Genomic DNA, 17,648 nt, shown 5'->3' with positions numbered 1-17,648 from the left:
ACCTGAGTTCTGCTGTTGTGTATGCGATGAAGTTGGAGGCCGCCCAGCAAGCAACCCGCAAGGATCGCCATTCAATCCGCGGCGTGAAAACTGATGAGCCTGATCCGGTTTCGTCACGTTTTGCTGATCTGGAAAAGCAAATAAAAGAAATTGCAGGAATCCTCAAAAGGAATTCGGCTCCCAAGGACCATAATGGACAATCACTTAAGTGCTGGAAATGTGGTGGCGAGGGTCACTTACGAAGAAACTGTGAAGCTCGTCAAGAAACCAGAGGGAAGAGCACCTCTCCCTCGCAGGTCCAGGAAAACTAAGCCATGGCAATCTCGCGGGGCGGAGGTCGCCAAATTGGAATGAGCCCCATCTTAAAGTTTTCCAGATTTCATCGACGAGTGGCGGCAGTAATGGACTGTTTGTTTACGCATATGTAAACGGGTTTCCCTGCGAACTGATTATTGACACTGGAGCCAATGTTACGATCATTAGAACAGATGTGGCTCGTCAATTTGGACTCAACATTCTGTGGACGCCGCCCTGCGTTACCCTCCAAACTGTGACAGGTGACAAGATCGAGATTGAAGGTAAAGTGAACTTAGAAATTGTGTTTGGAAATGCCATTTACCATCATACCGCATTCGTTGCTGCTATCATAGACCCCTTCATTCTCGGATTGGACTTTTTAAAGAAGTATGACTTCAACCTCGACTTCAAGACTAACGAGCTGCACTCGACGAGAGAAGACATAGCAGTCTTTCCCGCAGAAAGTGATGTAAAATCCGCTCATCAAATAATTGCCCAAACAGATTTATCAATTCCCTCAAGGTCAGAATCATTAATACCCGGCTCCATTGAAGAGAGCAATAGTTTTAGATTTGGACTCATTGAATACCCCAACTTAAGCAATAACCCAAAAGGAGTGCTGGTGGCATCTACGCTTGTGGACCTTTCCAAGGATGTAATTCCTGTGAGAGTCGCCAACGTGAGTGAAAGGCCAAGGAATATCCGGAAAGGCGAAGTGTTAGCAACTTGTACTCCCGTAAACTGCATCATTAGAAGAATCAATTCCCCCGAGACTGCGTCTTCTGAGTCCTTGACATCGAAGTTAATTGGGAGTGCACCCTTATCGAAGGATCAAAGAACTGCTGCGGAACAATTGGTGGACGACTTCAAGCATCTGTTTTCATCTACATCGGAGGATGTGGGCCGGACCAATTTAACGCAGCATAGGATCTACACTGGAGAACACCCCCTATTAAACAGCATCCAAGACGACTACCGTTCGCCAAGAAGGAAGAGGTTGAGACCCTCCTGAAAGAGATGAAGGAGAATGATGTAATCGAGCCCTCATCCAGTCCTTGGGCCTCTCCCATCGTCTTGGTCCGAAAGAAAGATGGCTCCACCAGATTTTGTGTCGATTACCGACGGCTGAATGAAATCACCAAGAAAGACAGCTACCCTCTTCCACGGATAGACGACACCTTGGACACTCTTTCCGGACACAAGTGGTTTTCGACCCTGGACTTGAAGAGCGGCTACTGGCAGGTTGAGATACACCCTGATGACCGAGAAAAGACAGCATTTACAACTGGACAAGGCTTATGGCAGTTTAAAGTGATGCCCTTCGGCCTCTGCAATGCACCAGCTACGTTCGAGCGTCTTATGGAGACAGTGTTAAGAGGACTTTCTTACGAATCCTGTCTGGTCTTCTTAGACGATATCATCATCGTGGGACGCAGCTTCGAAGAACATCTGGCAAATCTTAGGAAGGTGCTGCAAAAGCTTAAGGAAGCCAATCTGAAGTTAAGCCCGTCCAAATGTAATTTGTTCCGCCGGGAAGTGAACTACCGTGGTCACATCATCTCTTCTGAAGGTGTACAAACCGATCCAGAAAAGGTATCTGCAGTCAGGAGTTGGAGTCGTCCCGAAAACATCCATCAGTTGCGAAGTTTCCTGGGGCTCTGCACGTACTACAGGAAGTTTGTGAAGGGTTTTTCCAACATTGCACGACCTTTGCATAAGCTGACGGAGAGCAAGCAAAAGTTTGAATGGTCCAAAGAATGCGAAGATGCATTTCTACGACTGAAGGAGGCTTTAACATCAACGCCTATCCTCGCCTATCCTCAGCCTGAAAAATCCTTCATCCTGGACACTGATGCGAGCAACGAGGGAATTGGAGCTGTTTTATCCCAAGAAATTGACGGAAATGAACATGTCATCGCTTACTGGAGCAAATGCTTATCAAAGTCGGAGCGAAATTACTGCGTCACCAGAAAGGAGTTACTGGCCATAGTGAAAGCTGTAGAACACTTCCATCATTACCTCTACGGCCGAAAATTTCTGCTTCGGACAGATCATGCCTCATTGACTTGGCTTTTGAACTTTAAAAATCCGGAAGGCCAGATAGCCAGATGGATACAGCGGCTGCAGGAATATGACATGGAGATCAAGCATCGAAAAGGGTTATCTCACGGGAATGCTGACGCTTTATCAAGGAGACCCTGTCCTGAGAACTGCCACTATTGTTCCCGAATCGAGAAACAGTATGGAACGACTAGCCCTACCGCCTATCAGGTGACAGTGACTCCAATATCATCAGAACCTGATCCATGGAGTGACGACCAAGTTCGAAAAGATCAACTTGAAGACCCCGACATAAAACCAATTTTGGAGTTCATGGAAAGTGACAGTCGGCGACCTAGCTGGCAGGACGTTTCCATCTTCAGTCCTGCAACAAAGAGATACTGGGCTTTATGGAACTCGCTCCATTTACGGAACGGCGTGCTACACCGAAAATGGGAATCTGACGACGGCAAAACATCTAGGTGGCAGTTACTACTTCCCCGATCAAGGATTTCAGATGTTCTGAAGGAAATACATAGTAGTGCGACTGGAGGACATTTTGGTGTAATGAAAACCCTCAATAAAGTTCGGGAGCGCTTCTTCTGGAGCAAGGCGAAGGATGACGTGGAGAAGTGGTGCCATTCTTGTGACGCCTGTTCTGCTCGTAAAGGACCGAAGAAAAGAAGCAGAGGGAAGCTACATCTGTACAACGTTGGAGCTCCTTTCGAACGAATTGGGATCGACATCCTGGGTCCTCTACCAAGAACTGCTGATGGGAACAAATACATTCTTGTTTCCGTCGACTACTTCACCAAATGGCCGGAAGCATATCCCATTCCAGATCAAGAGGCTACCACCGTAGCAGAGACTCTAGTCCAACATTGGATCTCGAGATACGGAACACCTTTGCAGATTCATTCCGATCAAGGGAGGAATTTCATCTCTGCTGTGTTTAAGGGCCTATGTCAAATTTTCGGAATTGAGAAAACTAGGACAACACCACTACACCCACAATCGGACGGCATGGTGGAGAGATTTAACCGCACAATCCTGAATAATCTCTCGCTTATGGTATCCAGAAATCAACAGGATTGGGACAAGAAGCTACCTTTGTTCCTGCTGGCCTACCGCAGTGCTGTCCACGAGACTACCGGATATGCCCCATCTCAGATGCTCTTCGGACGAGAGCTTCGGCTACCTTGTGATCTCGTCTTCGGTCGTCCTCCGGATGCGCCTGCATCGCCTGAGGAGTACATCCAGGATCTCCAGGCCCGGTTGGAAGACGTTCATAACTTCGCACGAGAGCGAATCAACATCGCGGCGGAGAAGATGAAGACCCGATACGACACAAGGTCTACTGGACATGAATTCAACGAAGGCGACAAGGTTTGGTTATGGAATCCCATCCGACGGAAAGGTCTGTCACCCAAATTGCAGTCGCATTGGGATGGACCCTACGAAGTCCTTAACCGACTAAATGACGTCGTAGTGAGGATCCAAAAATCACCTAATGCAAAACCTAGGGTTGTACATTATGATCGGTTAGCCCCATACTATGGCCATAGTTCATGAGTATTACGTAAACAACCATGGTTGATAACATAAAAGTTGTAGATAATTTTTGCTTTTAATGTTTAGTAATATTTCTTGTTATTATTGTGTTTTCTGTATCTGTTAGTTATTATTTAATGTGTGTATTTGTGAACATGTGATAGGAGTTTGGCACCCTTTCTGGGGATTGTACTGCCCGGGACGTGCAGTCCTTAGGAAGGGGGCAATGTTACAAATCCTGTAAATAGTAATTATTGTAGTAAGGTAACCTGTAAATAATTTCCCGTAATGAATATACAACCCCTTAACATATGGCTAAAGTATACAACCCCCTATTCTTTTTATTTTCATTGATAAAATTTGATAACGGTCTATGCATTTCTCGAAGCAAAAAGAATGTTGTAGAAAATTCTTGGATGTTTATAAAAGCCGTTAGCGATGGATAAACGGAGAGTTTCGATTCAGATTTCGAACTGAATGTGTGTATTAGCTCTGTTTATAGCGAGGCATTTCGCTGTGTTGTTTTCGTATTTGGAAGTAAATACGTGTGTAAACGTTGAGTTTACGGTGTTGCGTGATAATTGCTTAATTGCTGATGAATAATTTTGCAGTTGTTGACGATCTTTCCTGTACATAGTGTAAATAAATTTCCTGTGCTTTTATCAAGAACTGTGTCTTCATTTCAAGAAAGTGGAAGTCGCACCGAATCCGTAACAGTATATATAAATTACGACTCCGTACTTTTTTTCATTCTGAATTGAACACAGTATCTAATCGTGCTGTTTCTTTGGAAGAGAAAGTAAAGATCTTCTATATGAAGGAGAACATTGACATTGATCGGATGAGCTTCACAGCACTAACAATCATCTTCAGTTTTTTAGTTTTTGTAATTCTTATTATTTTGCCTACTGTGGAGAAGAGTAATAGTGCTGTATTTCATTATTATTATTATTGCCTACTGTACATACAGTATATCAATTTGTCTCACTCTCCCATTGATCATTGATTTTGTGCATCATAACAGTATTTTATATTGAATACCGTAGTTCTTTTTCTTTTAAATACAGTATGAATTCAGTTCTTTATGTGGAAAATGTTGACATATATTTAAGGAATAGTTTAAAGCTTTATGATAGTTTTATGTAAAGATAGTGTTATGCATATCAAAAAGTCGTATACATAGCCTTTTTCACAACGCGAAATTTCGCCTTACGCGAGGGGTCTTGGAACGCATCCCTCGCGTAAGTCGGGACCGGACTGTGTTTCCATTGATTTTAACGGAGGAAATGAATGTGCTTGCGTTCTGGGAGGGGTTTTAACCCCAAAACCCCTCCCGTGGCTGCGCCACTGCTTCTAGACTCTGGGAAAAAGCGCGACTTTTACTATGGGGTCGGTATTGAATTGGCCCTGTTACCCCATTTGCCCATGTCATCTTGGGCATCTAGAACTGGTAAGCTGCAAGCACGGGGGGTTTCGGAGTGCAATGCATCTATTCTCAGTAACATATCCAGGGGGAAGGTTTAGTGGGCAAAGCCTTTCTGAGATACCTTGATTTAAATATATATTGTTTTTGTAGTTCGCCAGGGGCTCTGGACTCCATAGTTACGCTACTGTATACATGCTTGATTATAACACACAATTGACCAAAAATCCTGCTCAGAAGGTAATTTCTGGCAGAACTGTGTTGTTTTCTGCTCGTTATCGCTCACCAATCCCCGGGAACTGCAAGCAGTTCCATTGGGATTGTTTCTCAATCCAAATGCGCTGCTCTTGTTCACCACATTATCTACATCATTCTAGTCCAGCAGGTGCAAGTTCAATAATATGCTCATAATAGCAATATATTCTGGGCGCCAAATATTTTCAGCTCTGCTGATTTTACCAAAATGAAACGATAATTGCTTAAAATTTGGACTATCCTTAAAATTTTTGCTATCCAAAGGGGGGGGGGGTCGAGCGGGGCCATCGCCACAGGCGCTACAAAATGAGGGGGAGCTGCAAGGCACCCCTCGTTTTGACGGAACACGACAACAAACACCCGAAATGAGGGGCGCCTGTCGTATAAACTGCCTCGATTGTTTAAAATTAGGGGTGACTTGCTGCGCCCCCTCATTTCGTGAATCGTAGATACACAATCATAGACATACAAAATAGAGAATCACTGCAATGATTCTCTATTTTTTTCCTAGGGTACAAAAATATTTCTCTCTCTAAGTCTCCAAAACATTCATTTCCTTTGTATCATTAAATCAGACACAATTTGGGAGACTATATAAAATCAAACTAAAGGCACTTCTCCTTTGTCTAGTTCTCCCCAAATTTGCTTGAATTCTGCCCCTGTGTGCAGTGACGTAACCAGGAAAACGTTTTAAGGGGGCACATTAAAAAAAAATTTTTTTTTGATTGGATAGGGAAAAGGTCGAAAGTTGTCCGGTCAAAACTTTGAAACTTTTAGTTTTAAAAATGCAATTTTAGTCTTAAAAATGCGACTATTGGCCATGTTTATTTATGTTAGGGTAAGGACTCGGAAACTGTTTCCGATCAATTATTTTTTCAAATAGATTGAAATCAATTTCTTCTCCCCCTACAAGTTTTCGAAATTGAAGTTTCAGAAATGCAACTGTAGACAAACTTTGAAGATTTTATGAATAGGAGGATCTGACACATTTTCCATAAAAATTGTTCAAAATTATGGTCCAAAAAATTTAAGTAATGTTTTACATTCAGAGGCTATTCCACTTAAACTTTTTATAAGTGTCGTTTAAAAAACTCCATTGCTTGTGATATTAAAGAAAGGCGGCATGGGGCCCTTTCACGGCAATAGCCCTTTCACGAATATTTTCATAAACTAAAGTCTTAAAATGCAATTTGTAAGGCCATATTTTGTAATGTTGAGCCAGTGATTTTTCAACATTAGAGCTCCAAAACCACAATTCTGAGCAATTTTCCATGTTGTTGAGTATTTGTGGGCTTCCCCCTAAAACTAAGAAATACTCGATGCAAAAGAATAACATCTTTGTTTTTAACATATGTGAAAGATGGTATTAAGTTGGTACAAGTAAAATCTAAAAACTCTTGAAAAGAATCATTGGATGTGTCCTGATCGAAATTTAATTTTTATGTAATTTACTTTAATTAAAACATTTTTTATTTATAATCAACAAATTATTTATTCATGTTCTTAATTTTATCAATATGAATAACCAATTCAGTTTTAATTGTTTGTTTTTATCTAGTGGAATAACATTTTACTAGTTAAATATTTGGATTTTTAACGTTTCCAGTTTTCAAAAAATTTTTGGAGCATTAATGTTTTACAAATATTAGAAACAAATTCATTGCTTGTGTTTTAGTTTGTATTATGCATAACCTTCTGATTGTTCTGTTTATTAATATTTAAAAAATCAAGTATGACACTTTCATGCGTATTATGCACTGATGTTATAACTAACTTGATTTTTTTGTGTGTATAGAGGGGGTGGGGGCAGGAAACTTTCGTCCTGGGTTCCGTCAGCTCTTCAGGCGGCCCTGAGTGCTGCTTACCTTAGTGTTATTTTAATCTATTGCAAACTATACCAGTTTCAGCGTTTGCTTGAAATGTTAAACATCCGGGGTTTGAAAATATTGAAAACATCCAACGTTTTGATATATATCAGATATTTTGATATATATCTGATATTTTCAATCAGTGCAAACTTTAGTCATTAAATCGTAACTGCTTTCTCAAATCACTGTTGTTCTTTTTTTAATGTTATTATTATAATGCATCAATTTTAAAATTAATATTTCTTTCATTATTTACATTCACAAATATACATTATATATATAAATTTACGTACTTTCAATAGTATTTAAATATAAATATTTACAATCATTTAAAATTTCATTATTTAATCTATTGGAAATATAGCGTAACTGATAAATTTATACCAATGTTAATTGAGTTACTTAAGTATTAGATGCTTTACTCCTTTTTCTTTGGTTAACTACTTGTACGAATTTTATATGTTTCAGAAATAACAAATATGCATTAGTCAGTGCACTCCATAAAACATTTTTTTTTCTGACCGATTAAAATGGTTACATTACTAATGATTTTATGTATAGAAAATAAAGAAGGAATATAATAAAATTTACATTATATTAATGGCATATTAATATGTTACATGAATATACTGTATTACTTTTGATTATTTTTAATAATAAAAGAATAATATTAATATGATTATTATATTTAATTTTTACATTATGTATGTCGTACTTCGAAAAATAAATATTGAAAATATCAAAATATCATGATATTTTCAAAATAAATATTGGACATATATCGTGATATATATCATGATATATATCAACTGATATATATCGGCGAACTCTGTAAACATCTGTATATGAAATAGAAATTTCTCATTATATTTCTAACTCAAAACGTTCAATAATTTCATTTAAATCTTTCAATTCAACTTTTCCCTATTTCTTGCGCTAGAAAGTTGGTATGCAACTTCCTACCTGTTGTTAATTCAATATTCTATGTGCAAATTTATTATTTAACCCCTAATAATTAGTTTATTCCAGTCTGAATTAAAATTTTTGCTGAAATCTTGATGATATGTGAAATAAAACTCATTTTAAACAAATTTCAAGCTAAAACCAAAGTGAGCCTTTATTTAGAAAGAATGATCAAAGTTACACATTTCTTTTATTCTAAACCATGACGTTTCATTGATTTGATTGGTTTGTGTGATGCTATCATACTCTTGCAATATAGTAAGAAAAAATCCCCCTATTTTTTCAAATTTTAAATCTAAAGGCTTAGACATCTTCAGCAATGTAATTTTGATCAAATTACTATATTTAAATCCATAAACAACTTCTGAAAAAACTAATTCTCAAAGAGAAAATTGTGTGCAAAAAATGGTGTATGAGGGAAATAACCAAAAACTTTTAGTGAGAGATATTTGCTTTGATTTTTGCAAAATGCACATTAAATATATCAGTTTGAAGTTCAGTAAATGTTTTCCATATTTTTGTTTAGACTTACATTGGTTAATGTATTTTTTCTTGATAATTTTTTCAAAAAGATATTTTTCATGCTCAAAATTTAGCTAAACTTCCAGACCCTTAATAATTAATGCTCAAAATTATATGTTAAATAAACAATTTCATTTTTTTCCCTTATAGTGAACCATTACAAATGTCCCTACTGTGATATGACTTGCCCAACACCATCTGGTGTACAAGTACATGTTCAGTATCGTCATGCTGAAGAGAAGCCATATTCGTGCCAATACTGTGACTATAAGTAATTTCATTTTAAAAATCAGTATTTTGTGTATCCTTATATTTTCAGTTGCTGCAAAATGTGATGTATATCTTAGGAGTTTGACGTAAAAACTATGCATTTTAATGCTTTTATAATATAGGATAGTGGTTGGGGAATTAAAAAAAATCTGGACTTGGAAATAATTGGTGGAAAGCTGGAAATTACTTTAATCTATTCAGTATGGGTCTTGAATACACATACTAAGTTTTACACCTCCTGCTAAATCAGCTTTAGCTGCTGCATACAAGTTTTTTTCAAATGCCTCTAAGATAACAATGTCTGAAAGATGGTGCTTGCAATGCTCAAACATATATGGGTCATTCTCCAGAAAACATAACTTTTGAATGCGAACATTTTTGAATTTCAAAATCTTTTGTTTTCCTTTTTTTCATTCTTACATAAAAGTGTTACCTACTAGAAGTAAACATAAACAATGGTCCAGCTAAGTTCCAATCATTTTACTCATAATTAAAAAAATTAAAAAATGCCTTGTTCACAAAAAAAAAAACTTTTAATATTTAAAAATTAAGGTCAATTTAATATCAAAGTAGTAGTTTTGTTAATTGTGCAAACAATCAGCTATTTTAATGATTAGTGGGAATATAATATTAAGCTCTCTTAATTAAAGTATGGCTTGATTAATAGTTTCAAATGTATGTTAAAAAATCGTATTTAGCAAAGGTGCCTATATGCAAAATAACAAGGGAGGGGGGCTCAGATATTTTCCCCATGGTTTAGCAGGATATTTTCTCCAGGAAACTGATTTCAGTGCAGATTAGAGTTATTAAAATTTGACAGTTTTAATAACTTATTCATTAACAGCTGAAGAAGAAATGTTTTACATTTTTGCCAAGAAAAAAGTACTAAAAGCAAGGAAGTTATAAATTGTAAGGGGGGACTTGAGCCTCCACCCCCCCCCATATGGGCGCCGTTGGTATTTAGTAAATCTGAGAATATACTGGCAGTTTATAATTTTGGTAGAATGTGTATTATTGATGTATTTCCCCTCCATCACTTATTTTCACCTCGGAAATAATGGTATTGATAAGGTCTGTCATGGAGGGCGAGGAATTTTCCATTAATATAGGCCTAATAAATACATTTTTCAGGGAATTTTTTTTCTTTGTTGCTACAATCTGCACATGTTAAGCATGTAAAAATATGTTCACTTCTTTTTTTACATGAATTTACATTCCTGAAATTCTAGTTCACGGAGGTGAGAAGTCAGAATAACCACACTAAGATTTTAAAGTAAAATCTATCTTCTTGTTTTTCGACAAAAATCTCACAGCTTCAACTATGTCTGAAAATAAATATGGGCTCCCTTGTATCATGGAAAATAAAATTTGATGTCATTACTGCCACATGTTAATGAGGAATGACATTTTGTGTTTAGGTAACGGAGGTGAGAATTTATTGTGTGACATGACTCCTTGTCCTATTAAAACGAACTAAAACACAATATTAAAAAATTAAATATACTTAAACAACTAGTATTTGAGACATTTGTGAAAGGAATAATAAATAAATAAGTATATACTTTTAATTAAACAAGTTATTAAGTAACATAAACAGTGTGTGACATGCCACAGAGTTGATTTACATGTTGTGAACCAAAAATATACAAAATAAACATTATTATTAAAAAAACGTTGGTAGGTTTAAATAGATATATTTTTGAAGAAATTAAAAATTATTGTTAAATGAATTGTTCCTTAAAGGTTTAATGTAAAAGGGGTGTGACAGAAAAGTTACACTTTTTGAAGAATGACCCATATTTAGAAAACATATAGGGCTTGAAATGTAGAGTATTCTTTCATAATAATAAATAACAAATATATTTAATTATCTTTTAAAATAAATATAAGTTTAGAGTGAGTATTTCTTTATATAAAATTAGTGATTCAATATCTTAACTGTAGCCAACATGTGATTGGTTAACAGCGAGAAGCTTATTTAAATATGATGAAATCAATGGACCAATCAGGTGTTGGCTGCACATTAGGGTGGTCCTTAAATGAGTTTAAAAATAAAATTATAAATTTTTAACGGGCCACCCTTTAGTTTTGATCTAGTATATAAAAAAGAATTATTGTAATTTTAAAGATTCTTAAGACAAATTTCCGGGGTCGCTACCAGAGCTGAAAATTTGAATTTTTAGGAAAACTTTCAAAATTTCGCATTTTTAGTAAAAACAACAGTATTTATTAAACATTTCTCACAATTTATAATTAAACTCATCTATTAAGGTTTTAAAATACTCTTGCAATTTATATAAATAAAAAACCAAATCACAGTATATTGCCTTTTAAGACAATAAGGTGCTTTTTGTAGATTCCAGATATTTACCTCTGAACTGTTTAAAAACAAGTACTGCTTTTAATCTTTGTCTTTTGTAAAAAGTTTATTCTATTCCTCCACTAGTGCAACTCCACGTTCCAATACATTATTTGCAACTTTTAATGAACTAACAATTTCTTTACTTTGCTTGTATGATTCTTCTTTAAATTCTGTCCCATCTTTTTGTTGCTTGATTGAAAATCATTCAAACCCTTTTTAAGGACTGCATCTGGATCTCAAATGGCGAACAAACTTGTTTATTTCACACTTTGCAACCTCATAATTAATTCTTTCTAACTTTTTTTAGGCTTTTTAAAAGTTGTATATCATTTTTTGGGGCGAAATAAGCAGTTGCTGCTGGAAACAAATTCTTTACATAGCATTTTACTACAAACGAGCATATGTCGCGTATGCCAGCTGTTTCTTGTTTGGAAAGTTCAAATAAATCTCTAATTAAATAAATTTTAGGAGCCTTAATTACCATTGCTATCCATCGAGCGCGATGTAACCCCTCTGGAGCTCGGAAGCGTATTCCCCTTTTGAGAGTTTCTCCAAGATATATGATGGTCTAATCTAAAAGTTCTTTGTACTCGTCTCAAGGTTTAATAGAGCTCCAAAAATATTTAAATCTTTTGAGTATCAGTATTTCAGGCACAGTTGATGATCCAATAGATTTAACCGCAGCAGCTTCAAGCATTATTTCAAGGACATGATAGCAACAAGTCATTCAGAGTAAATCTCTGTTCAGTTTTTTTCTCAATTAGGAGACATGCTCTTTTCTGCTTTGCACATCAATATCCAGCTGTTGTTGCAGTATTTTATCCCATTTCTTTGGCAGTCACAGATGAGGGTATCCTTGTTTATTGGAGGGTGTTGTCGAGCATCAAGACTGCTCCCTAAAGCATTCTAAACATTTTCAATGGAAATCAGATGTAGATAATGTGCTGGCCATCCGATGGGTTGAATATTCTCTCTCTAGACACTCCTGGACAGCGACTGTTCGATGACATGTTGCATTGTCATTTATGAAAACAAATTCATCTCCCACAGCACCACGGAACATGTAAATATGAGGTAGATAAACAGCACCAATCATAGGCGGATTTAGGACTGAGTTCCTGGGGGGGCAGGACTTTTTTTTTTAGCAACATTTTTATTGCCCCCCCCCCCACTCCCATGTTTTTGTCTGTTTCCTGTCATGCATAAATCCATGCGTTACTTTTTTGTCTGTCGTTTTCATTAATGTGTGTTTTCATGCTGTCCTTTTTGAATTGACCTTAAGAGAGGGAACTGGTATCGAGAGTGACGCAGGGCTTCCTTTTAAGTAGGAGATAGAAAATCTCCAAATTTAGGGGGCCGGGAGTTTCTCCCCCGAAGGAAATTTTGTAAAATGGATATAAATTTCTGCATTTTGAAGCCTTATAAAGGTTAATTGGGTAGACATAGAAATTAATAACTAGGTTATACAGTTGTACAGTATTGTTCAAACTTTGTAAGAAACAGCGATTTTAAGTTTGAAAGAAAAAGTAAACTATAGATTTCTCATTATAACAACCTTTTTTTAATTATAAGTAGTGCAGAAAACGAAAAGGAATAGAGGTACTGTATCATTTTTTTTTCCTGGCTAAACAGATTAACAATATGGTGTAGAAGAAATTGGAGCACACTTTGCTCAGGATTTTCAAAGACTTATCTAATTATTTTCAAGGACGCAAATAAAATAAATAAAATTACGACTAAATAAAATTATTTAACGCTTTTCATTTGTACTTCCCAGTCTGATATTTTAGTAGTTGATTGTAAATTTTTACAGTTCTATTCTAACTTTGTAAGATAGCTATTTTAAATTTAAAAGAAAAAAGAAACCATAGATTTCTCATGACAACAACTTTTCTTCAGTTGCAAGTGGGGCAGAAAACGAAAAGAAATAGAAGTAGTGTGTATTTTTTTCTGTGCTAAACATACAGACAATATGCAGAAAAAGTAAGATAAAAGCAATCAATACAAAAAAATTTCCAAAATACTGCATTCGGGATTGAATAAATAGCAAAATATGAAACATATGAGTCACAAAAATTTATTTCAAACTAGCCGCCTTCGGCGACCAGCTGGTTCACCGTTTTACGCCATTCGTCTTTTTGTGCCAGGGTTGCCGCCTTCTTTGGCTGCTTAGACAATTTAGCGACGGTATTAATCAATGTTTTTCTTTATGTATCAATATTATCATTCGCCTTTTTACGCCAATGTTGCCGCCTTCGACGGCTAAAATAAATTTCGGAAATAAATTTCGTAGCGGTATCAATCAATCTACATATATCTATATCATTAGTAGTTTGAATAAAATATTTTCTAGACCTATCTCCACTTCCGTCGTGTGGAATACTTTAAAGGAGGGGAGGGGAGACTCAAACGGCATACTCTTCATGCAAATTTTGTCGAAAAATAACAAAAAGCACTCCCACTTTTATGTGAAAGCATTGTTTTTTCAAAGTCATAGTGTGTGTGTGGGGGGGGGGGGCATTGACATCCCGTTGAAGTTTTTTAAATGACGGGCATGTCTCTTTCTTGCTGTCCATCTTTTATATCGACCTTTATATTTGTCTATCTATCTATATATACGATCTATGCATATCTACCTCTAACAGTAATTAACAATCTTTTTACTTTCTTCTATATCTAATACATAGAAGAAAGTATTGGATTCGTGCAAATTTTCGAATTTCGAATTTTGACGGATTTGAACGTTTTGAGGTGTGCTGAGTCCATTTCGACTATTTTTGGAAAATGTCTGTCTGTCTGTGTGTGTGTATGTATGTGTGTATGTATGTGTGTGTGTCACGTCTGTGTGTGACCAGTTTTTTGTGGCCACTCTACAGCAAAAACTACCGCATGAAATCGAACGAAATTTGGTACACATATGTGTCCCTATGTGAACTTGTGCCCATTGGTTTTTGGCGCGAATTCCTCCAAGGGGGTGGAGCAATGGGACGTTTTTTGAGTTACGCGTGCTTGCTATTCCTCAGGAAGTAACTGGCGGAATCAAACAAAATTTGGTCCATATGTTGCCATTAACAGGAACAGGTGCTGATTCAATTTTGGTGTCAATAACTCAAACGGGGGTTGAGCTATAGAACGTTTTTTGTCGTCAATTGTGACTGCTGTATCTCAAGAAATAATGAACAGAATGAAAGAAAAATTTATCGGCAAGTAGTCCTTAGTGGGTATAAGAGCTGATTTTATTTTGGTGTCAACAGCTAAAAAGGGGGGTAGCGCAATCGCCCGTTCTTTTTTTCCATTGTGAGTGCCCTATCTCAAGAAGTAATGCTACATTCTGGTTGAAATTTGGAATATATGTGAATCCATATGTAAACAGGCTTTGGTTCAATTTTGACGCCAATCGCTCCAAGAGGTGTTGATTTTTTTTTTTTTTTTGAATAAAAATAGCTTTATTAATGCAACAATAAGAAAGATAAATCGTAATAGATTGTCGTCTGCGTATTTCTCGTGATTTTAATTGAATGGAAATGATCGGAAATATTATCTCAATGATTTAAAATTTTTAACTGTTGCCATCTTATGTTTGTTAACAAATAAAATATTTGTAATTAATTCAAGCAAGGCTTTTAAAATAACTTTCAATTTTCGCTCTTTGCTTTGCTTTTGCAATAATTCAGACATTGGGATGGTAGTCAAGTTTTTGCATGTGTAATTTTGTTTTTGTTGGGAATATTGCTTCCTCGTCAAGCATGGGGAGGGATCAGAAAAAAAAAAGAAAAATATAGAAGAAAGTTTCGTGATGGCCACAACATACTAGTTTATTTATATAAGTATTAATTCGAACAAAAACATTTTTTGTCCACTCAATCTCTATCTCTGTATCTACCCAACCTAACCGCCAATCCATAACAGAAAACAAAGATCATGCAAAAAATCGGGGACTTTATTTATTTAATTAAAATAGCCCGCAAAAAAGGGCTCCATGTTCCCCGTAGTGTGCAAAAAGTAGCGCTTGGAAAAAGATAAAAAACTAAAAAAAAAAAAAAAGTAAAACGATTTCAGTTGGATCACGTGATGAGGTAAGTTCGGAACTCAGCTGGCAAGCAAACAGCTCGCGTTGCGATCTGCATTTAAAAAATTGTAAAAAAAAAAACTATTTCGTATTTTTAAAAACATTTTTCTTTTGAATGGGGCGGAATGTTTTTACTATTACCAACTAAAATTTTAGAATTGAGGGTTCAGTATTTTTCGCAGGATAGGTTTCGAAAAAAACTAAACCCAGAAAAAAATGTAAAGTAAAGGTTTTTTCAAAAATTCATAAAAAATAAAAAAATTGCTCTATCTTCAAAATGTTTTCATTCATCATATTTAAAATTAAATTTCCTACACTACAGTACAAAAAATCCGTCTGGCGCGATTGGTTCGGGGTCTGTGAGGTTAAAAGTACTAAAAAGTGCTAAAAATAACATAAAACATTGAATAATTTTTTTTCTAATTAAAATATCAAAAATCGAAGCCTGAGGTGCACATCTTCAGCAAAAACTGTACCTGCATACCAAATTTCATCTTTCTAGGTTCTACCGTTTTCCCGGGATGCGCGCCACACACACACACACACAAACATCTTATTTTATTACATGTATAGACAAAAATCTAAGCCTGAGGTGCACATCTTCAGCAAAAACTGTACCTGCATACCAAATTTCATCTTTCTAGGGCCTACCGTTTTCCCGGGATGCGCGCCACACACACACACACAAACATCTTATTTTATTATATGTATAGATAATATGTTACAAACGTGAGAACCATGATTTTTACATTTTTAATACAGGATGTGGCAAGGAGCTGAATTTGACTTATTTTGGCATTCCTCCCCCTCTACCATTTGTTACAAAATTTAAAATTTAAGGTTTTTAGCCACACGTTTCCAAATATTCAAGGTTTTCAAGCACTTAAAAATGAAATTAGTTTTTTCAAGCAAATTCCATTTTTTAAGGAACGAATCATGATTATTTTTTTTTTTTTTGGGGGGGGGGGGGGGAGTTAGGGACTTACTTCAAAAAAAGGGCCCTAAGCAATAGTTTGTTTATCTTATAGGCAAATTCGGCCCTGTTTGTAATTCACTCTTACCTGCAGATTTTTGCTTGATTTTTTGTAATTTTTACGAAAATTCGTCAGTTTTTACGGTTAAAGGATTTTTACGATTTTACAAATCTTTGTTAGGTTTTCATAGACTTTTATAAAATTTCTGCAAATTTTTCCTAAACTTTTGATGACTCAATTAGTTAGTTTTCAATAATGACAAGGACTGACTCACTTAGACTTAGATGATTATGACTTACCTTACTTTTTAAACAGTATTTATAAAGTAAGTAAAATTGTACTCTCCCTCTAAGTAAAAACATTCATTTAATCAGAACACTCAGATAACTGAAATTTATTCAGTTTGCGATGGAATTTATTTTCTCTCTCTCTCTCTCTCCCTCTCGTTAAAAAAAGAGAGAGAAGGAAAAAAACACTATTTTTTAGAATTTCTCAAAAGGCTAATTAATCTACTAAGAGCATAAATATTATGCACAAATAATACTTCAAATGTGGACACAAATCATAACGAGTAGATCGTTCTGTTAGCACAAATGGGGGGGGGGGGACGATTTTTTTCTCCTTTGCTTTAGGTTCTAATTTATTAAAATAATCGTCAATTATTACAAGTGATGCAGCTTAATGTATTGCTCGTTTAGCCTATATTTTCATTCATATACTTGCCCAAATGGTTTTCAGTCCAAAATAGTGAATTTAGACACATTTTCAGTACCCCAGTGACAGCTGTACTATTTGTATTTAATGTTCGTCCCCCCCCCCTTTTCTTTTCTCCCATCAGAAAACGACATTCGCTTTTCTCTTCATTTTTATTAAACTATTCAAAAAAGAAAAAGTCATGATTTTTTTTTGTTTCATGATTTTGGAAGATGTGTTGTTACTATATAAATACTACATAAAGTCATCCCAAAACTGGGGGAGCACTGCCCCCTGTGCCCCCCCCCCCTAAAAATCCACCCATGCCCTTCTGAACTATTGAAAAAAGAAAAAATAATAA

General features: G+C 35.9%; 1 protein-coding gene across 4 annotated transcripts in view; it reads left to right on the top strand.

Moving 5' to 3' along the window:
- Nucleotides 1-17,648, top strand: part of LOC129229735 (histone H4 transcription factor-like) — a 73,027-nt gene that overhangs the window by 37,808 nt on the left and 17,571 nt on the right. For all 4 annotated transcript variants that reach the window (XM_054864125.1, XM_054864106.1, XM_054864118.1 and 1 more), the window contains one exon: nt 9,070-9,190. In XM_054864125.1, the coding sequence (XP_054720100.1) occupies nt 9,070-9,190 (121 nt within the window). The remainder of the gene's footprint in view (nt 1-9,069; nt 9,191-17,648) is intronic.

Source organism: Uloborus diversus, chromosome 1 (assembly GCF_026930045.1).
Source record: "Uloborus diversus isolate 005 chromosome 1, Udiv.v.3.1, whole genome shotgun sequence".
NCBI lineage: Eukaryota > Metazoa > Arthropoda > Arachnida > Araneae > Uloboridae > Uloborus > Uloborus diversus.
The sequence above is the reverse complement of the archived record's forward strand: the minus strand, read 5'-3'. Positions and strand labels throughout refer to the sequence as shown.